General features: G+C 38.8%; 2 protein-coding genes across 12 annotated transcripts in view; both read left to right on the top strand.

Annotated features, from left to right (window-relative positions):
- SPPL2A (signal peptide peptidase like 2A) overlaps positions 1 to 1480 on the top strand; it is a 51106-nt gene extending 49626 nt beyond the window's left edge. For both annotated transcript variants that reach the window (XM_036301376.1, XM_036301361.1), the window contains one exon: positions 1178 to 1480. In XM_036301376.1, coding sequence (XP_036157269.1) covers positions 1178 to 1252 — 75 coding nt within the window. In that variant the 3' untranslated portion in view covers positions 1253 to 1480. The remainder of the gene's footprint in view (positions 1 to 1177) is intronic.
- A 16300-nt stretch (positions 1481 to 17780) lies between these two features.
- TRPM7 (transient receptor potential cation channel subfamily M member 7) overlaps positions 17781 to 27635 on the top strand; it is a 121568-nt gene continuing 111713 nt past the window's right edge. For 9 of the 10 annotated variants that reach the window (XM_036301331.1, XM_036301308.1, XM_036301323.1 and 6 more), the window contains exon 1: positions 17782 to 18049. In XM_036301331.1, the coding sequence (XP_036157224.1) occupies positions 18047 to 18049 (3 nt within the window). In that variant the 5' untranslated portion in view covers positions 17782 to 18046. Of the gene's footprint in view, positions 18050 to 27635 lie in introns of all 10 variants that reach the window. The other variant, XM_036301341.1, reaches the window with a different exon arrangement.

Below are 27635 nucleotides of genomic sequence, written 5' to 3'. Positions count from 1 at the left end.
TTGTTTTCTGGTATCACTTGACCTTTAAGTACCTTCAAGTTATTTGCTTTTAGTAGAAATTTTTGTCATACAGTGTTTCTAAAATTTCACATATCATTTAAAAAAATACTGTATTTGTTTTTTTTATTTGTTTTTAGAGACAGAGAGAGAGAGGAAGGGCGGGGGGGAGAGAGAGAGAGAAACATTGTTGTGAGAGTGGAACTTTGATCATCAATCGATTGTCTCCTGCACAACCCCACCGGGGATGGGATCAAGCCCACAACCTGGGCATGTGCCCAGGCCGAGTATCATACTGGCAACCTTTTGGTGCATGGGACAGTGTCCAACCAACTGAGCCACACTGGCTAGGGCTCACCTATCATTTTTAAATTATCTTAAGGTCAATTCAAGGTGTCATCCAGGTTACATTGTCCCCAAACCAGCAGGTAGTCTCACAGTGAGTTGTGGGGCCGCTTGTAGTTTTGCCACTTCTAGGAGTGGGCACTACCTGCGGTTGTGTCCTGGAATAGCATCAGGAATATCTCCCTTTTGTGGTGGAGCTCCTACTGCCATGTAGGGCCGTATCCATTAGGGAAATGGAAATAGTAGAAGATCCAGAGAATGCATTTATCACATTGGCCCTGAGTCCAGTGATTAGGCTTGTGGAGGGAGGCTTCCCTGTCACTTTGACCATATCTTAGGAGCATGGATGTTGAATCAGTACATTGCTCCAAGAGGAGTACTCAGTTCCATAGAGCATTCTGAGTCATTTTTAAAAATTGGGAATCCGCCCTGTCGGTAACTCGGTTGGAGTGTCATCCTGTACACCAGAAGGTGTCAGTTTCAATACCCAGTCAGGACACATACCCAGGTTTCGGATTCAGTGGCAACCGAACAATATTTTTCTCTCTCTAGCTCTATCTCTAGCTCTCCTTCTTCTCCTAAAAGAAATCAATTAAAAATAAAGAGAAAAGGGGGAGGTTGGGGGTTAATGGGGAGGATGAGGACACATTTGTAATACCTTAACTAATAAAAAAAAAAATCTAGAAATTTCCCTCTAAGCACATTAAAAAAAAAAGAGAGAGAGAGAGAGAGAAAAAAAAACTTTCTTTAAAAAAAAATTGGGAATCCTTTTGCCAAATTGGACAATATTGAGTGCAAGTTGAAAATTTGTATTTTCTCACATCTTTATGCCTAGATGATGGACCAGCCGGACTATGCAACAAATGAAGAAAACCCTGTGGCTGCTGGTGAACAGATTATCCAACAGTAATATTATGTGGACCTGCCATAATGTTTCAGTTGATTTTCTGCAAAAGAGTTTTGCTTTTTGAACTGACAATCTGAAAGAATCTTCAATGATATGCTTGCAGATATACATTTTAAGAGCTGGTACTGTCGATTATGTCATAAGTAATTAAAATACATTTGCTTTTACTATGTTAAAGTTGTGCCTTCACATTAAATAAAAGGATATGGTCTGTATAACTTTCAAAATGTATTATATACAGTATATTTTTCTAAAAAAAAGTCTTGATCCATCCCTGTATTTTTCTTACTGAAATCTATTTCTTTTCAACTCTAATGATAGGTAAAAGTATTTCTGCCCAAGTGAGTTCCTGAACAGATTTTACTGAAAAGAATTATGAAAATTTTATGCTCCACAGAAATTTGGTAAAGATCATGCAAGAAGGAAGTTCCATAATGAAATTCCAGAAACTGCAGAAGTTAAAAAAATATAATCTGAGAATATTTTTATAGCATAAGTTTAAAAAAAAATACCATTCCTTTTTTAAACTTGAGAACCTGAATTGCTTCAAATTGCTATGTTTTGTATTATAATATTTTTCCCAGTATAGGGAAACATAATCTATAGAACTAGTCATTAAAAGGATACGAAAACTGGCATCCACAGTTTTCAGTGGTCTGCTATTTCCTTGAAGGTATAGCTTAAATTTGTACAGTAACACTCAGTTTCACTATGGTATTTCTCATCTCTGAAGTTTGGTTCTGTTGATGTTCAGGCTTAGTATTTTGTATAAAATTACGTATTAATACCTATGGCTCACCATTTGAGTGTAATATCCCTAACCATTCTCCCCGCCCCCGCCACTATCTTAATTCCTACTCCTCTCTCCAAAGGAAACCACAGCTAACCTTTTATATTTTGGTGGAGGATGGTATACTAATATACCAGATGGGCTTCAGAACAAAGAATTAGAGACGAAAGAGAGGAGACTGGCTGTTAGGGTCAATTTAATTGCATTACAGACGTGTAAGTAAATTGTCTTAGTGCAAGACATTGATGTCTCAGTTTTCTCATCTGCAAAATGAGTAGGTTAAACCAGCAGTTTTCAACCTTTTTCATCTCTTGGCACACATAAACTAATTACTAAAATTCTGCAGCACACCAAAAAATGTATATTTGCCAATCTGACAAAAAAAATAGGTATAATTTTGATTCATTCACACTGGACAGCTATTGTGTCGGCTGTTATCATTTATTTATTTGACAATCTAAGGGAAAAGAGGTCAGTGCCCCTGACTAAATAATCAATATTACATGTTTTAAAAATTCTTGCAGCACACCAGAGTGCAGCACACTGGTTGAAAATTGCTGGGTTAGACCAATTAACCACTCTAGTACCTTACAACTTGGAAAAAAAAACTCTCATTCTTTGCTTTGCTTGTGACCTTGAACATTCTCCTGGAAGTCAGAGGTCATATTATCTTTCCCCTTTTTTTTTTTTCTCTCTCTAAGGAATTTTCCAAATGACAAGTAATTCCAAAGGCAGTGGAATTTTGCATTCTCTAGAAGTAATATACAAGATACATGAGCCACTCTATGCTCTTTCATTCTAAGGCCAGTTAGCTGGTTAAAATATAAATATAATGCCTTTTAAAATGGATGAGAGCTTTGGTATTTGAACTAAATTTAGCATTTGAGGGAATTCGATGCTTCTGTTTGTTAACTTTTGCTGAGTAAATAGCAGATAAGAGAAGCTCCCTTGACAGCCCTCTGTCCATTTAATACACTTAGGGATCCTTTGGTAAATGACAAGTGTCTGACCAGGGTTATTCTTCATTCTGTCTCCATAATATATCAAGTTTGAATTTTTTCCAGAGAATCTAATTTATTTGGCAGATGCTGATAGAACAGGTGAAGCCATTTTAAAGGTCCAACTATATTTTTGTTTTTAATATCAATAAAATGTTTGCCAAAATACATCTTTTTTAGTAAAATTATCTGCATTCTCATCCCAGCTTTTTGATATTCAAAAGCCTCAACCACATTTTATGAAAAATGTTAAAGAAAATTTCAATCTATAAATACGAAATTTTAGTTTTTTGATACACATTCTACTGTATCCAACCATTAACTATCAAGGAGGTAAAATTTTGTTCTAGTTTGCTATTAAAATCTTACTGATTAAATAGAAATAAGAAAGAAACAGGGAAATTCCTTAAGTTTCTCCATCCTCAGTGTCAGCTTCACATTATACTTAAATAATTCTTCTACCAACCCCGCAGAAAATATTTAAAGAAATTACAATAAAGTACAAAAATATTTTATTTTAGGAATCAAAGTAAACAAAGGGTAGGGGAGATGAGAATTTGTCTTTAAAAGGCTCTATTATTTCTTCCTCTCTTGCCTTCCCATCACCAGTTACTTTGAGAAGATAAGTTGGTTTTTTTCCTAAATATGTCTTAAAAACAATAGTATATCCTATATTATTACTTACTGAAAAAATTGTTACTCCTTAGATATTCTCTGTGAACATTTTTGCAGCTTATCAAACATTAATCACTAAATATCTCAAATTGTAATGAGTTTTTACTTCAGCAAAGATAATTCGGTTTGTGAGGAAAACCTTGCTATTTCTAACACATTATATTCCAGCTTGTATTTTCTTTTTAGATTAGCAATACCTTATTAGTAAAATCCACAATTTATTTCTTTTTAGAAAGAAGAAAATATTAACCCATTTGCAGTTGGCATTCATAGATTTTAGTTAAAGGTCCATAGAGATTGTGTTAAAATGATACATTTATATTAAATACAAATGAGCTTTCTAGTTTTCTGTTGCTCTTTCAATTTTTTCCTTAGGTATAAGCAGACATTTTTGCATTTGACTAAAAAAGTATTTAAACTAATTTATTTAAGCTTGATCTCTAAAATTTTAGCCTGATCTCAACCAATGAGATTTCAAAAACATAGGAATTGCATTTCAGACTGGTGCAATGTACTAGTTTGAAAGGCTTTATATTTTTCTATTAACAAGAAAAAGAGTTGAATTTACTCAAGATGATATCAAATAACAAATTCTACAGTTTAAAATTTTTATTTTCAGTTATATTTTTCCCTCAGAAGTTAATTCTAAACAGGTTGGGGTAAGAAATGTAAATAAAGTCAAAGTACTGAATATAAATGACTTTACGCTTCCTGAAAGAAAGATATTCTGTAAATTCAAAAGATCTGAATCAAATTACGTACTCAACTTTTTGGAATTTGAAAGAAATTGTGTAATACTCATGATTTGGATTACTGAGTTTTCAGAGTAAACAAAATGAGATTGATACAGTAATATACAGGCCATATTATAGTGAAGGCCATATATGTGAACTTCCTTGTTTAACATTTCTGTACTTCAGAACAGCCTTTGTGTCTATGAAAATGATCATGGAGGAAAATGATTTCTTAAAACTAAAATTTTAGAATAGTCCTGTAATAATGGCAATTAAATGGAAACTGAAAGAAAACTATAGAATACTTAATGTCATATGTTTCTTTAATTGGGCATAGAGTGTTGTAAACAACATACTTTTGGAATATGGATTTTAAAAAATATCCAAAGTTTATCTGGTTAGATTGCAGGACTTCCCAGCAGAACAAGTCAATGTAAATTTTGTAGTTGTTGCCTATTTTATACCTTCGGTTGTATTTTGTTTAAATGAGAACCTTTTTAAAAATATATGATTGGATTTTTACTTCTTAGTTTATTGGTTTTAGTGTGGAATTCTTTTTTTAAACACTTTGATATGTAAGCTAGTGTAAATTAATACTTTATAACACTATTAGGCTTTATTTTTTTATGGAACATGATTTAAAAATTTTTGAAGTGTTAATTTAGCAGTACTTTAAAACTCTTCATTATGTGCCAATACTGACAAGAAAACTTTTTTTAATGTATTGAATTCACTATGACATGCAATAAATTCTATTTTAAAATAAAATTTGAATTTGTTTATTTTAAATGGTGAAAAATAATTGAAAAATGAACTAGATCACGTTCACATAGTATACAAATGGTAATAATCATGTATAAAATTGTGTGGTTATTTAAGTCTGACAAATTATCCATAAAATCTTGATTCCATAAGTGTCATACTGGAAATTTATATTGATACCTAATAGCCATTAATAAATATTTATTGACCCTAGCTGGTTTGGCTCAGTGGATAGAGCGTTGGCCTGCAGACTGAAGGGTCCCGGGTTCGATTCTGGTCAAGGGTACATGCCTAGGTTGTGGACTCGATCCCCAGTAGGGGTCGTGCAGGAGGCAGCCGATAAGTGATTCTCATCATTGATGTTTCTCTCTCTCCCTCTCTCTTCCTCTCTGAAATCAATAAAAATAATTTAATAAAAATAAATAAATATTTATTGAATTAGTTATAGACTTTTTTTAACTGAGAAATGATCATACTTCTTGTGATAAATATTCATGGCATTTTTAGCTTTGCTAAAATTGTTCCCACAAATTAGTAAGATCCTACTGCCATCCTGCTTTTTGACTCGGATATGGTTAGCCCAGATATGTTTCTGTAGAGTGTTTGTGTTTGGCTTGACCACATATTGAGGAAGTCCTGCCCACCCCCCACCCCCACCCCCACCCCCACCCCCCATGCCCTGCTGCAGAGAAGCCTTGTTTCATCACACAGGCCCATGTATCTGGAAAGAAGCATAAGAAACTGGGAAGAGTGGCTGTGTCTAAGAAGAGAGGCGGCACAATGGCCAGGGCACAGGGATAAGAGGGAAACGTATTTTTTTTTTACTGTACACTATAATATGCTTCTATTAAGATTCAAAATTTAAATTATAAAAATCTATTGAATTACTAGTATTTTCCTTGTTATAGGTATCCATACTAACAGATGGTTAAATATTAAATTATTTGTATCATTTTTCTTCCAACCTCCTGGAGTCATGTGGTTGGGGAAAGTGTGGAGAGTCTCGGGATTCTGTATGCACTCGCTCAAACATCATTTTCACTGCATTACACATGCGTGCCCTCAATTGTAACTGGTGTCCTCCAGGCCACTATTTTACTCTCTTCAAAGAACAAACCTCCAGTTTTCTGGCAGAGTCAGGGAGGGACATTTGCCCAGCTACATAAAGTGCAGGAGGAGATCTGTGGCTCTTCATGAATGATAGAATTAGAAAATAACCATTTTATAATCCCAAATGGAATAATTGGTTTAGGCAATGATCATCAGTATAGGAAACCATTAAATGAAAGGAGGGCTTAAATTGCCAGCGCCTGAAATCATTGACAAATCTTAGCGTTGCTAAAACTGAGACAACCAGAAATTGTAGGCCTTGCACAGTGATGCAGTATGAAGCACAGAGCACCATGAAGTATGTTTGCAAAGCAACAACAACAAAAAACCCTGAATCTAATCAAATCTAGAACACAAACTTCTAGCTATGAGAAATATGGAAGATGAAAGAACAAGTTAAATGACACTCAAGAAAACTTAAAAATACAGAATATGCGACATTCTGAAATTGAATTGGGTCTTGTAATAAATCAATAGCATGGGAGGAAGTGAGGAAGGAGGGCTGCCCTCCAAATTAAACTTCTACGACATGACATGCAGATCCCTGGTGTGGACATTGTTTGGATCCCAGTTCAACAAGCTAACTGAACAAGACATTTGTGAGCCAACTGTTGAAAATTTTGGTTATGAACCATATATAATGCCAAGTAATTATTGTTCGGTGTTTTTTTAGATGTGATAATGGCATCATGTCCATTTTTTTTAACAGATGTACACTCATGCACAGTTTACCAATGAGATACATTCTGATAAGTTTGTTGTTAAGCCATTTTGTAGAAATGTGAATATCATAGAGTGCACTTACACAAACCCAGATGTACAGCGTACTACACACCTAGGCTGTCTGGCATAGCCTATTGCTCTAGACTACAAGTCTGTACAGCATGCCACTGTACAAAACAACATAAGGTTAAATCAAACACATGAGAAAATGATGCAATCAAGAGACACAGTAAACATGAGAAGTATGAGACAAATGCCAGCCTAACACGGCATGCTGTTTTACGTAAGCTTTTTTTTAGAAGTAAAAAGAGTACAGTCTTAAAAAAGTGATAGAAAGTAGTATAGTATAGTATAGTATAGTATAGTATAGTATAGTATAGTATAGTATAATAAATATATAAACTAGCAACATCGTAGTTTATTATCATCAGGTATTATGTGCTGTACATAATTGTGCTATATTTTATAGGACAGTAGGTGTAGGTTTGTTTACACCAGCATGACCACAAACACGTGAGTAATGAATGCCTTGCCCTACCATTCTTCTGATGGCTAATATGTAATAAACTGATGGGAAATTTTCAGCTCCCGTATATATACATACATACATACATACATACATATACATATATATATACACACTGGAATACAGAAGAGCAAAATAACAGGGTGTCTATAATTTACTTTAAAATAAATCAATTTCAGCTAAAAAGGAAAGAACAGGTGAAGTAAATGCAGTAAAATATCGATAATCATTAAATACAGGTGATAGGTATTTGTTTCTACTTTTGTATATGTATGAAATTTTTCATGAAATATCTTTGAAAACTGTTGTTTCATCATATTTCACAAGGGCGCAAAATTAAGTGTGTTCAACTCATCACCTTTCATCTGCATCTCTCCTTATGTTTTTACTCCTTCAGCTATGCATTTGTAATCATTTAGTATTATGCACCTATATTGTATTTAAATGTTATTCAAAGCACAGAGCCAATTAATAGCTGGTTGCTTGGTTATGTTTACATGTTTAGTTTTACTTAAGGTGTTATGTATACTGTAATTGGCTCCTATGATCTTGAAGTTTATTAGGTTAAGATTAGCTACCTGAATGTTATTCCTTTGAGATCCTCATGAAACAAGATGAAAATCTCTTAAGAATAGTGAGGCAAGTATACACATACTCATACATATAAACACATACATATAGTAACTTCATTTTAATACCATGTAACTTATACTTTAAGACCTTCATTATATAACTTATAATGTTAAAATCTTAGTAAATTGCTATTAAGTTAAGAAATATGTGTTAGTCATGTTACTATATAGTAAAAATAATAATTTCCAGTATCAGAAAATCATTTTTTGAGATTCCTAGTTCTCAATTATTTACCTATTTAAAGAACATCTTGCCCTGGCTGGTTTGGCTCAGTGGATAGAGCATCGGCCTGTGGACTGAAGGGTCCCGGGTTAGATTCTGGTCAAGGGCATGTACCTTGGTTGCGGGCACATCACCAGTAAGGGGTGTACAGGAGGTGGCTGATCAATGTTTCCCTCTCACCGATATTTCTAACTCTCTATCCCTCTCCCTTCCTCTATAAAAAAATCAATAAAATATATATATATATATATTTTTTAAAAAGAACATTTTTTTTTTTAGCAATCCAGAATAATTATCAAAGCAAATACATATTTCAAACTAAATAATCAAGTTTAAACAGACTTACTTTTTTACATATCTTACTCCTTGGGTTTGTTCAAACACATTGATGTGTCAGTGCAAGTGAAAAACAATTCACAACTAGAACCACCAATTAAAAATTTAAAAATTATAAAAATTACAATCTATATCAGTTTCATGATTCCGAAATCCAAGATCGCTTAATGTGTACAATCTGATCATTCATTCCTCAATTTTACGTGATTAAATCTCTGCCTTAATGGAAATGTAGGGACTGGTTTTTTACATAAGCTGCATCATTTTCCCCTCCTTCACCCCCCACTCCCACTTTCTCAGAAAGTAGTTGAGTCAAATGATTTAGGAATAGCTATACCATCAAAATTAATTTTAGGAAATGATCATTGTTTATCATAGTCTGATGCATTTAGTCCTAGACCCTTCTAAATTCTCTGTCCAGCCAAAGTAATCCATTCATTATACATGCACATGTGCCTCAGAGAAATTCATATAGTCCCAGCAATAACATTCTTCATCAACACAAGGGCTTTGCTACATTCAAAGGGGAATTTCTCTCTATGGTTACTACTAATTTGTTCTAGCTTTTGCCTAAATCTAGTCACTTGGGGGCAGAGTTTGAAAAGTTGAAAAAGATTTTTTTTCCTTTAAAAGTAAACTAAGGCCAAAGATATAGGTTAAAAAAATGTTTATTACTTGTATATGGTGTAACTAATTAGCATATTCACACATAATAATAGAAGGCTGATTTTCATCTCAATTATCAAGAACTATTTTTTGAATACCTATGATATGCCACGGAGTGTATTAAGCTACTGGGGTTAAAGATTAACATTTGAAACATTCCATGTATTTTGATTTTGCCATTTCATAAGCTTTCTTCTTGCAAACCAGGTTAATTCTTTTGAAAGAAAGCCTAAGAAAATCCATTAATCCTCTATCCAAAGAACAGCAAAATTTGTTGGAACTGGTTTAATCACTACCTGCTTATATAAACAAAGAATTTGCTGAACATTTATAAGTGTCTAATTTTAAGTAGCAGAGAAAATTATATTTAAAAACTTTATATATTGGCTCTATTTTATTATTTTGATGCTTTAATCTATTTAAATTATTTTAATATCCCCAGCATTCTATTTTTTAATATTTATTTATTATTTATTTTTTTAAAAATATTTTTATTGATTTCAGAGAGGACGGGAGAGGGAGAGAGAGATAGAAACATCAATAATGAGAATCATGGACTGGCTGCTTCCTGCACGCCCCCCACCGGGGATAGAGCCTGCAACCCGGGCATGTGCCCTTGGCTGGAATCGAACCCGGGACCCTTCAGTCCACAGGCCAATGCTCTATCCACTGAGCCAAACCAGCTAGGGCTTACTATTTATTTTTGAGAGTATTACAAATGTCCCCATTTTTCCCCCCATTGCCCCCCTCCACCCAGTTCCCACCCTGCCCCAGGTCTTCACCATACTACTGTCTATGTCTATAGGTAAGATCTTTGATTAATCTCTTCCCCCGCCCCACTACCTGCTTCCCGCTGAGATTTGTCAATCTTTTCCATGTTTTCATGCCTCTCATTCTATTTTATTCACCAGTTCATTTTGTTCATTAGATTTCTTGTTTGTTTATTTTGATTCTTAGATTCAATTGTTGATAGATATGTAATGTTGCCTTTATATTGTTCATATTTTTTTTATCTCTCCTCCTCCTCCTCCTCCTCCTCCTCTTCTTAAAGAATACTCTTCAACATTTCATGTAATACTGGTTTGGTCGTGGTGAACTCCTTTCGCTTTTTCTTGTTTGTGAAACTTTTATCTGACCCTGAATTCTAAATGAGAGCTTTGCTGAACAGAGTAATCTTGGTTGTAGGTTCTTGCTATTGATCACTTTATTTATTTATTTTTTAAATATATTTTATTGATTTTTTACAGAGAAGAAGGGAGTGAGGGATAGAGAGAAACATCGATGACAGAGATTGATCAGCTGCCTCCTGCACGCCCCCAGTGGGGATGTGCCCGCAACCAAGGTACATGCCCTTGACCGGAATCGAACCTGGGACCCTTCAGTCCTCAGGCTGATGCTCTATCCACAGAGCCAAACCGGTTCAGCTATTGATCACTTTAAATATTTCTTGCCACTCCCTTCTGGCCTGCAAAGTTTCTGTTGAGAAATCAGCTGACAGTCATATGGGTACAGTGGGGCCTTGACTTAAGAGTTTAATTCGTGCCCAAACTGGTTTGGCTCAGTGGATAAAGCGTCGGCCTGCGGACTGAAAGGTCCCAGGTTCGATTCCGGTCAAGGGCATGTACCTGGGTTGCGGGCATATCCCCAGTAGGAGATGTGCAGGAAGCAGCTGATCGATGTTTCTCTCTCATCGATGTTTCTAACTCTCTATCTCTCTCCCTTCCTCTCTGTAAAAAATCAATAAAATATATTTAAAAAAAAAAAAAGAGTTTAATTCGTTCCGTAACGGAGCTTGTAATTCAAATTACTCGTATGTCAAATCAATTTTCACCATTACAATGAATTGAAATTCCATTAATCCGTTCTGGACACCCAAAAACCACCGCAATTGTTTTGTTAAATGTTTTTAAATAAGAAAACTGTATTTAAAAATAACGAATATTGTATAAAAACACAATACTGAACAATAGAATGTAGTGCAATAAATTTATTTTATTATGTTTAATGTACAGCATTTACCTTGGAGATCAAATGACTTAAAGATGCTGATGGAGTTGGAGGAAAAAGGCTGAACTGAATAACTGAATAACTGAATCTTATTTGCTGATTTTTGCCCTTTTCGCCACGCTTTCATCACTTTCATCTACAGGAGTTTTCGATAAAAACCTGTCCAATGAGATCTGTTCCATCCTCCCTTTCAGAATATTTCTGAAATGAGTTAGGCAAGTGTCATTAAATAGCTCCATCACACGCCCAGTTGCAATTTTTTCTGGGTGTTTCTTTTGAATAAAGTCTGAAAGTTTCTCCCACATTCCCAACATTTCCTTTATCTCACTTATAGAGATAACAACCTCCTCCTCCTCCTCCTCCTCCTCCTCCTCCTCCTTCTCCTCCGTGGCATCTATTTCCTGCAAAACCTCCGTGTGCTGCTGCCTCTGTAGCTCCTTTAGCTCCTGCGTTGTCAGTTCCTCGGGGTGCTCCTCGATTAGCTCGTTGATGTCACCTTCCTTTATATCCGCGCTCGCTGCCTCACCATGTCTGACAACGGAGTGAATGCCAGTCCTCTTTTTAAAATTTTCGAACCAGCCCCGACTGGCTTTAAACAGCTTGCCCGATGCCTCATCCATTGAAGTGCCTGGGGTCTGCTGCAGCAAATCAGCGTAAATAGCTCGTGCCTTCTTGCAGATTAGAGCCTTCGTCACGGTATCTCCTGCGAGCTGCTTCTCCGTTAACCACACCATTAGCAGCTTCTCCATATTTTCATGGATAGATGTCCGCTGTTTAGAAATTATTTTAACGCCCTTGGCTGGAGTTGTAGCCTGTATCGACTCCTTCTGCTTCAGTATGGTGCAGATAGTAGAAGTGCTACGCTCGTACTGCTTCGCCAAGTCGATTACACGCACACCTTGGTCATGTTTTTCAATAATTTCTTTCTTTAATTCAATGCACATCATCCACTTCTTCTCAGCACTGTCCTTCGCACTTACTTTTTTCAGATCCATGGTTGAAAATACAAAGTTTTGCAAAATAACTGCAAGCACAAATGCAAGCACAAATGCAAGCACAACACTGATGCTTCAACTAAGAGCTAACCGCTTAAAGTGAACGAGTGAGACACGTGATGCAGGGCTGATGTTGTGGCGTTCACTGTGACGTTCGCTGCGCCAACTAGCAGTGGGGTATCTGAAGCTGGCTCATAACCCAAATTTTAGCTCTCAACGCAAAGCAAAAATTCGGCCCAGAGATGGCTCATATCTCGAAAAACTCGTTAGTCGGGACACTCGTAAGTCAAGGCCCCACTGTACTCCCTTGTAGGTAACTAACTGCTTTTCTCTCGATGCTTTTAAGATTCTCTCTTTGTCTTTTGCCCTTGGCAATTTAATTATGATGTGTCTTGGTGTGGGCCTCTTTGGGTTCCTCTTGTTTAGAACTCTCCCCTTCCTGGACTTATAAGTTTATTTCTTTCACCAGGTAGGGGAATTTTTCTGTCACTATTTCTTCAAATAGGTTTTCACTATCTTGCTCCCTCTCTTCTCCTTCTGGTACACCCATAGTGCGAATGTTGGTATGCTTGAAGTTATCCCAGAAGCTCCTTACACTACCTTCATATTTTTGGATTTTTTTTTTCTTTTTTTTTGTGTTTCTGCTTGGGTGTTTTTTGCTTCCTCATATTCTAAATTGTTGATTTGATTCTTGGAATCCTCTACTCAACTATTGTATCCCTGTAAATTATTCTTTATTTTATTTAATCTATACTTAATTTCTGACTGGTCCTTTTTCATGTCTTTGACATTCTCACTAAAATCCTTAAAACTCATGAAGATCCTTGAGTAACCTTATAACCATGGTTTTGAACTCTGTATCCAGTAGTTTTCTTGCTTCCATTTCTTTCATTTGTGACATATTTGTTTGTCTCCACATTTTGGCTGCTTCCCTGTGTTTGTTTCTATGTATTAGTTAGAGCTGCTATATCTCCTGGAATTGGCAGAGTGGCCTTGTGTAGCAGGTATCCTGTTGGTCCCAGTGGCTCAGTCTCCCTAGTCACCTGAGTTGGGCACTCTAAGTGTGTCACTGTGTGGGCTGTGTGCACTGTCTTTGTTTTTTTTGTTTTTGTTTTGTTAATACTCACTCGAGGATATTTTTCCATTGATTTTTAGGAAGAATGGAAGAGAGATGGGAAGACAGAGAGAAACATTGATGTGAGCACATTGACTGATTGCCTCCTGCATGAGCTCTGGGCCAGGGAGGAATCTGCAACCAAGGTATGTGCTTTTGACCGGAATTGAACCCAGGACCCTTTGGTCTGCAGGACGATGCTCTATCCACTGAGCCAGACTGACTAGGGCTGCATTATCTTGTTGTAGTTGAGCCTGTCTTGCTGTTGGCATCACTGGGAGGAATTGACCTCCAGGCCAATTGGCTATAAGGACCAGATGCAACTATGGTGGAAGAGCTGCTGTGCAGGAGAACTCCTATGGAGCAGGACTTGCTTCAATGTGATTTTGGTGCTCACCAAGTCTGCTCCTTGAGTATGTTGCTTGTGGATGTGTAGAGTTGTAATCTGGCATTCATCTGGATACAGAATTCAAAACCATGTTTATAAGGTCTGAAGCTGTCCTCCAGGTGCTCTGGGATCTCCCAGGAGGTGCAAAGTCAGTCACTGCTTGTTCCCTGTTTGGGGCCACCCAGTACAAGTTACAGAGTGATCTGCAGACAGCTGCCACTTGTGTTGGGCTTGGAGGTGCCCAGGAGAGACCAAACTGTGAACCAAAGCAGGCTGCTGTTAGTGCTGGGCCTGGGGCCGCTTATCAAGAGGTATAGGGCACACTGAGTCCAGCTCCTCCTTGTTTGAGAGATTTTAGGAAAGTCTGAAACCTGAGCCAGGACAGGCCATTCATATGGAAAAGCTGCTGCAAACAGCCTGTGTGGGGTTGCAAATTGGGTGGGGCAGGGTCTCAGGGAATCACCAGGGCAAGGTGAGCCAGGTTGATGGAGACTCAGATATAGCACCTGCCAGTCAGTTCTGCGGTTGGGAGGTTTCAGCATAGGAACAATGACCTCTGGGAGCAATTTTGTCTGGGAGATAGCTACCCCCAAGTTCTTGCCCTGATGCTAGACAATTTAGTTCTTCCCTGTATGTCCCTGGATCCTTTCAAGCTGCTGCCCAGTGCTGGAGCTCAAAGGGAGTGAGCCTGAGTAAGTCTGTGTGCTGGCTCTTTAAGAAGAGCTGTCTAGGTCTTCAGCAACCTGTGTCACTCAGCAACAATCTCCACTAGTTTTTATATTCTAAAGTTATGGGGACTTCTCTTCCCAGTTCTGGAACCTTGAGCTGAGGGGTCTGGTGTGGGTCTGGACCTCTTGCTTCTCACAGGTGGCCTCCGCAGCCAAGATATCCCTCCCGATTAAAAAATTGCTGCAGGAGGGTAGTCGGGCCAGCCCATTCTGCACCTCCACTCCTACTCCCAGTCTCAGCGTGCTTTCTTCTTTGATTCTCTAGTTGTAGGACTTCCATTCAGCCAGATTTCAGGCAGTTCTGACTAATTGTTGTTCTGTATTTTGGTTGTAAGTTTGATGTGGTTATGGGAGGATGCAAGTACCACATTTACCTATATCACCATCTTCACACTTCTACTTTCTTATAGAACATCTCATAGTTTTTCCTACATACCACATGCAGCAGGGAATCAGACACTTCAAAGCGTAGGCCAATGTAGTTGATCAGCTTTGGAACAAAATGTTTCAGGAAACAGGCACAAATAGTAGCACAGGGCCTGAACCATGCAAGGGAGTGACCTAGAGCACACTGTGTGATCAACAGTGGATGTTCAACAAATATGAATAAAGGATGGCTGATTGATTAAACAACATACTGTGGGAACACAGACTTCCACATTCTGCTATGCTTCCTGCAACTCTCTGCAAGGTATAAGTAGTATTTTATCTTAATATGACATGAAACTCTGCATGCCAGAATAAGAGGACAAAGTTATAGCTTCAGAGTCTGGCCTATCAGAGGGTTTGTTTTTTTTCTCTGATAAATAATATTGAATAATTCCTTCATATATGTTATCAAGGTGGGACACACTGGTGAATAAGATTGATAAGATTATGACATTTAGTGGTAAGAGGTGAGGGAATTGGCAAGTAAATTGGTAATTAGCATGCAGTAGGTAAATGTTATAACAGGGACTGTATAGTGTGCAAAGGGAACATATAGGAGGTGCACCTGGGGGTAGAATAAAACAAAAAAAATTTTTTTTGTGGAAGAAGACACTTTATTTTAGTGTTTTATAAAAATTTTTTGTTTCTTTATATTATTATTCAAGTATAGTTGGTGTAAAATATATTAGTTTCAGATATACAATATAGTGAGTCATATTTATATACCTTACAATGTGACCAACTCACTAAGTCCAGTACTCATCTGTCACCATGCAAATTTTTCACATTATTGACTATATTCTTCTTTACCTTTTTTACCCATCCTAGCTTCCCTCCCCCCCCTGCAACCATCAGTTTGATCTCTGTTTCTGTGAATTTGTGCACTGGTGGGGTCCAGCCGGCCTGCTCCCAATCAGGGCCTTTGGGGGCAGGCTGGCTGGAGCGAGGGGCCATGGGCATTCCGCTGTTTGGTCAATTTGCCTACAGTATTACCCTTTTATTATATAGGATATCTCATGTCTTTTTTTATCCATTCATCTATCTATGGACACCTAGGTTGCTTCCATATCTTGGCTATCTATTATTATTATAGATCTATTAATTAGCATAATATGCTAATTAGACTGGATGTCCTTTTAGACGACCTTCTGGACGAAGCCGGGGCTGTGCGGGAAGCCTGGGTTCCAGGTGCCAGAGCAAAGCTGGTGCCAGCACCTGGGGGAAGGAAGGCCTACTCTTGCATGAATTTCGTGCATCAGGCCTCTAGTTATAAATAATGCTGTGACAAAAAATATATTGAATGAAGGTACCTATGAGTTGAGTCATGATAGATATTTGAAGGGGGTAGAAAGGTAACTAGGAGAAGTGATTAGAGATAAGACTGAAAAAATAAAATGGGGTCAGATACTAAGCTATTTGGTTTGTTCTAAGAACAAGAGATGCTGAAGGGTTTTAAGTACAGAAAAACCTAAGGATCATTCTCAAATTATGCCTAGGGAAGAGGCTGTTTGGGTTTATTACTGGAAACCAAGTGATACACTTACAAAAGTTAATATGATGGGGTTATGCCTCCCGCCTTTGTTTAAGTGTTCTCCTTATCTGGAACTCCCTTCCTCTCTACAAACCTTTCCAATTCTTCCCCAAGGCTTAGTTCATATTTTATGGCCTCTAAGCTTTCTCAATATCCCTACTAAAGTTAAGAGTCAGGTCTCAGAGAAACTTTTTTTTTTTTATTCATTGATTTTTAGAAAGAGAGGAAGTGAGAGGGAGGAACATTGATGGGAGAGCAAAACCTTGGCTGCCTATGCCCCCAGTGGGGGGGGGGGGGGAAGGGGGTCGGGGGCGGGGCGGTCCATTCCCCAACCCAGGCTGTGCCCTGACTGGGAATCCAAACAGTAACCTTTCAGTGCCCAGAGCGAGCTCAACCAACCGAGTCACAGGGGGCGAGGGCAGAGGGAGGAACTCTTAAAGTGGAGGAACTGGAAGTTTTGGGGGAGCAGAATGTGATGTGTGAAAAGCAACTTTTAGTGAACTATCCCCAATAGTCAAACCTGGACTGGAGTGATAACAAAGGGAAAGGAAAGACAGAGAGACATGCATTGGGCCCGGGAACAACCCGCAGTCTCTGGTTCAGGTGTGTGGGGCATGCGTGTCTGCGGGCCGTATCTTTGGAGGGACAGGATGGTGCCCAAAGTTGGAGACGAGAGTATAATTTGTGCCGGCAGAAACGGGAAACCAGAGGAAGAACAAGTTTGGGGGTAAGGTGATTCTGCATTTTGGACGAGGAGAGGACTGTTCAAGGCCTCTGTCCTCGCTGAGGCACCAAGGGCTGGGAGAAGCCGCGTGAGAGCTTAGCCAGAGGCCAGGCCCAGTGACATGCAGATGAGCGCACGCGGCAACTCTAGATTGGATCCCGGAGGCCTGCAACCTTCACCTCCCACTATTGCTTCCTCCGGGCTCAAACCCGGAGCAGAGACAGAAGTTCGTGCCAGTCCTGCCTCCGTGTCCAAAGGAGATCTGGGGAGTGCACCCCACCCACTTCGGGCCACCCTGGTGGCGGGGGCTGAGACACCCGTGCTCAGCGCGTGCGCGCGCGCGGCGCGCACGGAGGCCGCCTGGAAGGCGGGAGCGCGCGCCCTTCACGTGACCCGGGCGGCGGGCGGCGACGCACAGGACGCGCCTCTCACGTGGTCCGTCTCCAGCCCCGTCGCCGGCGGAGGCGGAGGCGGGCGCGGGCGCGTCCCTGTGGCGGGTCACCCGGCGGAGTTGGTCGCACAATTATGAAAGACTCGGCTTCTGCTGCTAGCGCCCGAGCCGAGTTAGTGCTGAGATTTCCCTGGGCTGTCCCTGTCCGGCGGCCTCAGCTGCCGACTCCGGAGACGCTTCCCGATAGATGGCTACAGGCCGCGGAGGAGGAGGAGGAGGAGTTGCTGCCCTTCCGGAGTCCGCCCCGTGAGGAGAATGGTACCGCTCCCACGCAGTCCCCGGCCGGCGGGGGAAATGGCCTTGGGGGTGGTGGGCAGGGAAGGGGTAGGACTTAGCAGACCGGGGTGTGCGCCGAGCCGCGCTGGCTAGGGTGAAGGACCCCCCGAATTGCCCGGAGACTTCCGGACTTGCCCTGGCCGGACGGGAGTGCGGTCCATGCCGGGGTGAGGGGCAGGACGCCGGTAGCAAACCTGGTGCAACAGCTCGTCGCGGGAATGCTGAGCCGGAGCCCCCGCGAGGGCCCCGCGCGGCGGGGAGGCGCGAGCCAGGGAGCCCCTGGCCGCGCTGCGCGGCTGCTGCGCGCCAGGCGCCGCGCTCAGCCTCCGAGCTCTGCATCTCCCGGGAGCGCGATCCTCCTGGCGCCGGGAGCTGGCCGATCAGGCGGCCAAGTGCTCTGCTCAAGTTCTGCCCGGGGAGGGAGGACTGCGAGGGAACACAAAAGGGAGAGAGGACACGAGGTTGGAGCCGTGCCCTGTTTGCTGCGCAGCGGGTGCTCCACAGGTACATTTCCCTTTTGGAGCCAAGAGGGAGGGATCTAACGATATCGACGGCAGCTCTGGCTTGGAATTGCCTTTAGCAGGAACTAGGGGCTTTCTGGGGGCCCTCCTGTAGGTACCGCGGCGATGCGTTGTCTAGGTGTATGTCGAACCACCGCATCCGGTGCCCTGGAGCAGGGTTGGTCGTGTTTTCAACCGAAGGTGCAGTATGGAGAGAGGCATGCGGTGCATTGCAGGTCTTGATAGAGCTTCTTGTTGTTGTTGGTAAGGTCAGGAATCAAATTCCTTTAAAGAAAGTCATTTAGATCAGGGATTTCAAGAGTGAGGTATGGATTTCTGGTCCAGCACTTGAACTTGATAGGTTTCAGGCAAACAACTCTCTGCTGGAGTCTGGCAGGTTTACTTTCCTTCAGAAGCCGATTCAAGTGCCGTACTTGGAGCAAAAAGCGCACCTTCCACTATTTTCCACCTTCTTTGGAAACGTAGTCAATAAAAACGCCATTTTGCCTTTTTCCTAATTTTTAAAAGAAGGGTATTTTAAGTTTCTTTACCGTCGCTAAATTTTTAAATTTATTACTTAAATGGATTTTAAGGGAACCTATTTTGGGGTGTGGGGGGAAGTTGAGTCAAAGTGCCTTTTGTTTAAGGGGAAAAAAAGCAAACCGTTAATACTGACTCTTACGTGATGTGTCTAGGTTTCTCTTTTTAGATAGTAAATAGCATACACTTGAACATACCCATTCAGTATTTTGAAAAATTTTTTTAGATACATTAGAAAATGGGAATAAGATGATTCACCATCTTCAAAGCTGTTGCTTCCTAATGTGTTTTTTTAAAGCAACCACACCACTTTGTTTCTAGTGACTTTCTACTGAAAGTCTGTAATTCTTTAGTCTTAGCTCAGGTGTTCTTAAATGCAGCCAGCTTCTTAATGTCATGCTATCTACATACTTGGAAACCTAGCCTTCAAACATTAAGGTGTGGTCTGAGTTTCTTCTGTTTGTATTTACTTATGTCCAATGTTCTTAAAAATAATAGATGTGATCCCCCAAACATACATTGAGCACTGTCCGTGGCACATAGTAAGAACTCAGTATTTAGTTGTACATGCTGTTAGCAATCCTGTTGATTCTAAAGGGAAGAAATTCTTACTTTAAAATTTGAAATTGAGTCTGATTTTAAATTTGAAATTGAGTCTGATTTTGTTCTTTACATTGTTTGAGTCCTGACTGTTATTGAGTTGTGATTTTCTTTATTCCAATTAAATTATAGTGAAACCTGAAACTGAGGAGGATCTCCAATAATGATAAAATGTTGAGTCTCTTCAACCTTTAGGTCAGCACTGTATAATTCGTATTATAAACTCTTATGTAAGGCATTTGCTTCTGGTAATTAGTTTCTTCTTGGACACTAAAAGAAAGCATACAAAAATATTTTCCGTTTTTAAAAAGCTGTAAAACGAATCAGTCAACTGGCCAAAAATCAATTCAAACAGCCCGACTGGTGTGGTTCAGTGGTTGAGCGTCCACTTATGCATGAACTAGGAGGTCATGATTCGATTCCCGGCCAGGGCACATGCCTAGGTTGCAGGCTCGATCCAGGGTAAGGAGGGTGCATGAGGCAACGGATCGATGATTCTCTCTCATCACTGATGTTTCTATCTCTCTCCCTCTCCCTTCATCTCTGAAATTGATAAAAATATATTTTAAAAAACAATACAAAACAAACTAAATACCAATAAATACAAGTTTAAAACTAGAGGAGGATTAAATTTTAAATGTTGCACAAAATTATCTACTTATGTCTGCTGGAAATATTTGTGTTATTCATCTGGCAATCACTTATTTAGTTTTTAATATATTCCAGGCACTGTGATAGGCCCTGGAATGGCATAGATGTGTTAGACAAGTTTCCCACTTTCAAACAGCTTACATCCTAGTTATTTTTGATTTTTATTTTTTCAAATATATTTTATTGATTTTTTGCGGAGAGGAAGGGAGAGGGATAGAGAGTTAGAAACAGGCCGACGCTCTATCCGCTCTATCCGCTGAGCCAAACCGGTTAGGGCCATCCTAGTTATTTATGAAAGATCTACTTGTCATCAGTGGAAGGTGCATATACTACTTCATAAAACAAACATTTAGTGTCTACTATGTTGCAGGCACAGTGATACTTAATAGTCATATATATATATATATATATATATATATATATATATGCAAAAAACAAGAATACTATTGTGTAGAGTCTGTGAAAGTATAGGGTAATCATGGAGAGGAAAAGGGATGTCAGTAGGTTTGCAAAGCTCTGATAGTAGAAATTAGTCTTCTAGAGTTAGTAGGAATTGGAATTAACCTAGAGTTAGAAGGGGCATTAAATTGGTGATTTTATTCTAAGGGAACTGAGCTTTAGAAGAGGCGAGCATCTTGGTTTATTCTGGGAACTAGTAAGTAGGTACTGTACAGGCATACCATGGAGATATTTTGGGTTCGGTTCCAGACTACCGTAATAAAGTGAGTATTGCAGTACAGCAAGTCACACAAACATTTTGGTTTTCCAGTGCATATAAAAGTTATGTTAACACTATACTGTAGTCTGTTGAGTATGTAATAGCATTACATCTAAAAATAATGTACATACTTTAATTTAAAAATACTTGATTGCTTAAAAATGCTTGCCATCATCTTATAGTGTTTTGCTGTTGAAGGGTCTTACCTTCAGTTTGTAAAAACAAAGCAGTATTTGCGAAGAGCAGTAAGGGAAGTACAATGAAATTAGATATGCTTGTACATATTTTAGAATGAGTGGAGTATGGGATGATATGGAGTACTCATGAGAGTACTATTAAAATAGGCAAGGACCAGATAGATTTTGAGGGCGGTGTATGTCATGCAAAGGAGTTTGGATTTTTTTCTGGAGATATTGAAGGTTCATTTAAGGAAACAACATATAGGATGAATTGGTATGCTAAAACTGAAAAGAGAGACCCATAAATAGGAGGCTATAGCAAAACTGACCAAAATACTAAGAGCTTGAAATGAAGAACAGAAGAAAAAGGTTGAGATGTTTAGGAGTTAGAATATTCAAAACTTGGTTACTTTTGTGGAGTAATGTGTTTGCCTGTGTGTGTTGGCAAATGTCAAATAATAAGAACCAGACGAAATGAAAACATGTAATAGTTGAAGTCATAATTTAATATGTGCAAACGTAATACTTAAGGCAATACTTAAAATGTGCATTTTATTATATTTATTTTTTAAAATATATTTTATTGATTTCAGAGAGGAAGGTAGAGGGAGAGAGAGATAGAAACATCAATGATGAAAGAGAATAATTGATTGGCTGCCTTCTGCATGTCCCTTACTGGAGAATCAAGCCTGCAACCCAGGCATGTGCCCTTGACCGGAATTGAACCCGGTACCCTTCAATTTGCAGGCTGACGGCTCTATCCACTGAGCCAAACCAGCTACGGCTAAAATGTTCATTTTAGCTTTTGATTTTTAAGTAAAGATCTATTGAATCAAGCACCTGTAAAATTTGTGTGAGAACTCTACTAATGATAGATATTTTTGATCTAGTGCTATGATATTCTCTCTCTGTAACATTCTGATATGGGAGATTTCAAATATACAAAGATAAAATAGTAAAATTAATCACCATACCCATGATCAGTTTCAACAGTTGGAAACATGAATTTTGTTTTTTCTATTATCCTTCCCACTTCCCCTTAACTGGATATAGTAATCTCCTCTTATCTCCAGGGATGTGTTCACGACCCCCACTAGATGCCTGATACTGTGAATAGTACTGAACTTTCTGCTATGTTTTTTCCTATACATACATCTATGATAAAGTTTAATTTATAAATTAGGCACAGTAAGAGATTAACAATAATAACTAATACAGTAGAACATTATTAACAATGTACTGTTATAAAAATTATGTGAATATGGTTCGTCCCGTTCCCCCGTCCCCCGTCTCCACACACACACACAGTCCGATAACCGAGAAGGCTACAAGTAACGGGCAGGTGGCATATTCAGTATGGATATGATGGACGAAGGAATGATTCAAGTCCTGGGAAGGATGGAGCAGGATGTTGAGAAATTTCAGCATGCTACTCAGAATGGCATGCAATTTAAAACTTATGAATTGTTTATTTTTTGAAATTTCTATTTAGTATTTTCTGATCACGATTGACCTTGGATATCTGAAATGAAAGCAAAGCTGCAAGTAAGGGGATCAACTGTAATCTAAAAGCAAATCCTAGATATATTTCATCTATAAATAGTTCATTGCATGTATCTCTAAAAAGATAAGGACTCTTAACACATCTGAAGTATTATTAACACATCTAAACAATTAATCTTTAATATCATTAAATATTCAGCATATTTCTCTGATTGTCTCATGTTTTTTTCAGTAAGTTTGTTGAATCAGGACCCAAAGAATTCCACACAACATTTGTTGATAAATACGTCTTTTTTTGTCTTGTCATTTACCATTTATTTAACGAACAAAATCTAGATCATTTGCCCTTTAGAAATTCCCACAGTTTGAATTTTGTTGACTGCATCCATGTAGTGTCATGTAACATGTCCTTTTCTCCTCTGTATTTCCTGTTAACTAGTGGTTATTCTAAAGACTCAGTCAGATTCTAGTTTGATATTTTGGCAAGAATACTTCACAGGTAGTGCTGTGTACTTTGAGGCACATGTCTGGTTATTTTCCTTTTTTTTTTTTTTAAATCCTCACCCAAGAATATTTTTCCATTGATTTCTAGAGAGAGTGGAAGAGAGAGGGAAAGACAGAGAAACATCCATGTAAGAGAAACACATTGATTGGTTGCCAGGGCCTGGGCTAGGGAGTAGTTTGTAACAGAGGTATGTGCCCTTGACCGGAATGGAACCCGGGACCCTTTGGTTTGCAGGCCGATGCTCTATCCACCGAGTCAAACCGGCTAGGGCTGTTTTCCTTTTTTATGATAGAAGGTTGGCCAGTAGGTTCATGTTGTCAGCCACCTGATCTTTCAGTTGTGAAGTTCACTGTCATACATTCACATAATAGTTTTCGTAGTAGCCATTGATGATTGTTGATATAACTATATCTGTTATAATTTTTTAAAATTGATTTTTGAGAGGAGAAGGAAGAAAGAGAAACATCTATGTGAGAGAGAAGAGAAACATCAATCTGTTGCCTCCCACACATGCCCCGACCAGGGTTCAAATCTGCAACCTGGGTGTGTGCCTTGCCTAGGAATCAAACCTGCCATTTTTTGGTATATGGGATGACGTTCCAACTGAGCCACACCAGCCAGGGCGGTTATAATTTTTTTATTTTAAGTGACTCCTCCTTAAATGCCTGTTTTAAGTTTGGCACCTGGAGGCAAAATTCAGAGAGGTTAAGATTAGTTTAGGATATGGGCATCTTATGGCTGTCTATGGGGATTTGAACTAAGTGATTTATGTGAATTTATATAAAAGAACTTATGTGTGTCACTGTTGCAATTATTAGTTGAATATGAGTGAAATGTTTGACTTGGAGAATTAGACATATTCTAGTTTATATTTATAAAAAATGACTGGTTCTAACTTGAATTAAATTAGTACTTTTAATATTTTGTTGACCCTTGGGTCAGTTCATCTTGGATATAGAGAATTGGTCTGATCTTTTGGGGAATGTGTGATTAGCTTCCTGACCATTGAATTGTTTTAGAACCTTGTTAAAGAAATTTAGGTGTATGGAGGTAAATAATTCTTTGAAGTTGGTCGACTTAGCTCTTCATCTAAGCATCTTTTCCAAGTCACATTCCTTTGTGAACATCACTTTTAAACTCTCTGACTGTAAAAGACTGCTAATAATTTTTCCTCTGCTTAACCTGAGGAGCAATTTACTAGGATTAAAGTCTGTGAAACACAATTTGTCCATCTTTTGCATCATTAAAACATGTTAATAATGTAATACCTCAACTATCCAGCTGCCAGACTTCTGGAAACTTCAACCTTTGGTAACCCAGCTCTTCGTGGAAAGAAGAAAAGCTTTTGAGTTAAGCCGTTTTCAGGAATAGAACAACCTTGAGCCTAGAGTTCATTGATTGAAAAATACGTACTAAATGAAATTTAGTAGGCTTGCTTACCTACTTTCCTCTGACAGTTAGGAATGGGAATGATAGAAGGAAAGTTACCTTGAGAAACAGACTATTACTATGAGGAGGAGACTGGGGAAGCATTAACTAGTCTAGAAATATAGGGCTATAAATTGCCCTTTAGTATGTGAATCAATGGTCTTCCTTGTCTTGAGTATAATTTACCTTACTCAATACCCAGAGGTACTTTTTTTTTTTTTATTGTAATTCTTTTTTTTTTTTTTTTTATTGCTTAAAGTATTACAAAGGGTATTACATATGTGTCCTTTTTTCCCCCCCCTGCCCTTGACAATCCCCTGGCCTCCCCTACCCCCCCCCCCCCGTGTCTTATGTCCATTGGTTATGCTTATATGCATGCATACAAGTCAGAAGGTACTTTTGACTAAGAAGAGTAATAGACTTTATTTATTTTTTTTATTTTTTAATATATTTTATTGATTTTTTACAGAGAGGAAGGGAGAGAGATAGACAGTCAGAAACATCGATGGGAGAGAAACATCGATCAGCTGCCTCCTGCACAGCTCCCACTGGGGATGTGCCCGCAACCCAGGTACATGCCCTTGACCGGAATCGAACCCGGGACCCTTCAGTCCGCAGGCCGACGCTCTATCCACTGAGCCAAACCGGTCTCGGCAAGAGTAATAGACTTTAGACAAATTTTCATCATATTAGGTAACATTAACATTTAGTTGTGGCCATTGCTCTGAATTCTTTACGTATGTCAATTGCATATAGTATTCTCAGGAAATATCTATGAATTACTTCACTGTTGTCCTCTTATTATTTACATAAGGAACAGAGAACCAAAGGTCATAAGGCTAATAAGTGGTAGAGTAGGTGTTGACTTGCCAAATTACAAAACTGGGAGAAGGGTCTTTGGTATTCGGGGGCATGTATATGTATATTTGTAAGATCTCAGATGATAGGTGTTAAGTAAAAATGTTAACGTCACTGGAAAATGTGTTACCTTAAAAAAATTATACCATACCTTCAAATACTATAAAACCTAGAAGAATTTTATTTGTTGCCAAATGTGTATGTAATAACCTTAGGATAGGTTATTTCACAAATCAGTTGTATGCATTGTATTTTGACAAAGTGCAGAGACATTAGTCTGAATAGATCTTTAGTAGATTGGAAAAGTCACTAATGAAATTAAATAGATTTTTGTGATGGGTATTCCTTTTTTTTTTAATCCTCACCCGAGGATATTTTTCCATTGATTTTTAGAGAGAGTGGAAAGGATGGGGGGAGAGAAACATTGATATGAGAGAGACACATTGATTGATTGTATCCTGCACGTGCTCTGCCATTGGGCCAGAGTACATGCCCTTGCAACCATGGTACATGCCCTTGACTGGAATCAAATCCAGGACCCTTCAGTCTGCGTGCTGATGCTGTATCCACAAACCGGCTAGGGCTGTGATGGGTACTTTTCAATAAAAACCATAGAAACCTATCATGAATGTATCAACAAAATTGATCATCATGTTAAGGGATAGACAGTAGATTGATATATTTTACTCACAATATGAATGCTCAAGCTTTGTAATAGAGAATGTCCTAATAATATTTTCTTTAGATTTCTTTTTCAGATTAATTTTTTGTGGCATCATCTGAAAACATCAACAGTTGTATTAGGTTTTAATTGATTCAAAACAACAGTTGCATTGAATTAGGTATATGTGATGGATTCATTTAATTCAACAGATTCTGTTGCTTTGGGGAAAATATTTTAACAAAGATGGGAATAAAAGTGAAGAATTTAGCCCTAATGGGTTTGGCTCAGTGGATAGAGCATCGACCTGTGGACTGAAAGGTCCCAGGTTCGATTCCAGTCAAGGGCATGTACCTTGGTTGCGGGCACACTTCCCAGTAGGAGGTGTGCAGGAGGCAGCTCATCAATGTTTCTCTCTCATCGATGTTTCTAACTCTCTATCCCTTCCTCTCTGTAAAAAATCAATAAAATATATTAAAAAAAAGTGAAGAGCCGAAACCGGTTTGGCTCAGTGGATGGAGCGTCGGCCTGCGGACTGAAGGGTCACAGGTTCGATTCCGGTCAGGGGCATGTGCCTGGGTTGTGGGCACATCCCCAGTAGGAGATGTGCAGGAGGCAGCTGATCAGTGTTTCTCTCTCATCAATGTTTCTAACTCTCTATCTCTCTCCCTTCCTCTCTGTAAAAAATCAATAAAATATAAAAAAAAATAAATAAATAAAAAAAATAAAAAATAAAAAAAAATATTAAAAAATTAAAAAAAATAAAAATAAAAAAAGTGAAGAATTTAAATTGCACTATTTGACTGCAAGTACATAACATTTTGAAATGTATATAATTGGAGTTATTTGGTAATTGTGTTTTTGGTATGGATTTCAGATATATAAAAGTTGATAGATCATAATACAGCAGACATACATGTACCTACTACCCAGCTTAAGGAATAAAAAATTACAAATAAAATTGAACCCTCCTATGTATCCCATCAAAATTCCATTTTATTTTCCGCTTCTGCAGACAACACTACTTTAGTCTTTACTGTTCCTTTGCATGCTTTTATAGTATTGTCACATAGAGTATATAGGGTGGGGCAAAAGTAGGTCTATAGTTGTTCATATGGAAAATAATACAATAACTAATAAATAATAACATAAGAATAAACTTTGTGTTTTGTGTACTAATAACTAAACCTACTTTTGCCCCACCATGTTTATAATCTATACTAATAAAAGGGTAATATCCTAATTAGACCGGATGTCTTCCGGATGTCCTTCCTGACAAAGCCAGGCCTGTGTGAAGCCACCCCTGGTCCCAGGCAGCTGCGGCCGGCCCAGGCGAAGCCGCCCGCAGTCCTGGGCGCCTGTGGCTGTCCCAGGTCCCAGGTGCCTGTGGCTGGCCAGAGGGAGGGAAGCCTGGGTCACAGGTGA

The sequence above is a fragment of the Myotis myotis genome, unplaced genomic scaffold (assembly GCF_014108235.1).
Source record: "Myotis myotis isolate mMyoMyo1 unplaced genomic scaffold, mMyoMyo1.p scaffold_m19_p_1, whole genome shotgun sequence".
Taxonomy (NCBI): domain Eukaryota; kingdom Metazoa; phylum Chordata; class Mammalia; order Chiroptera; family Vespertilionidae; genus Myotis; species Myotis myotis.
Note: the sequence above shows the minus strand (reverse complement) of the source record. Positions and strands in the feature narration are given on the sequence as shown.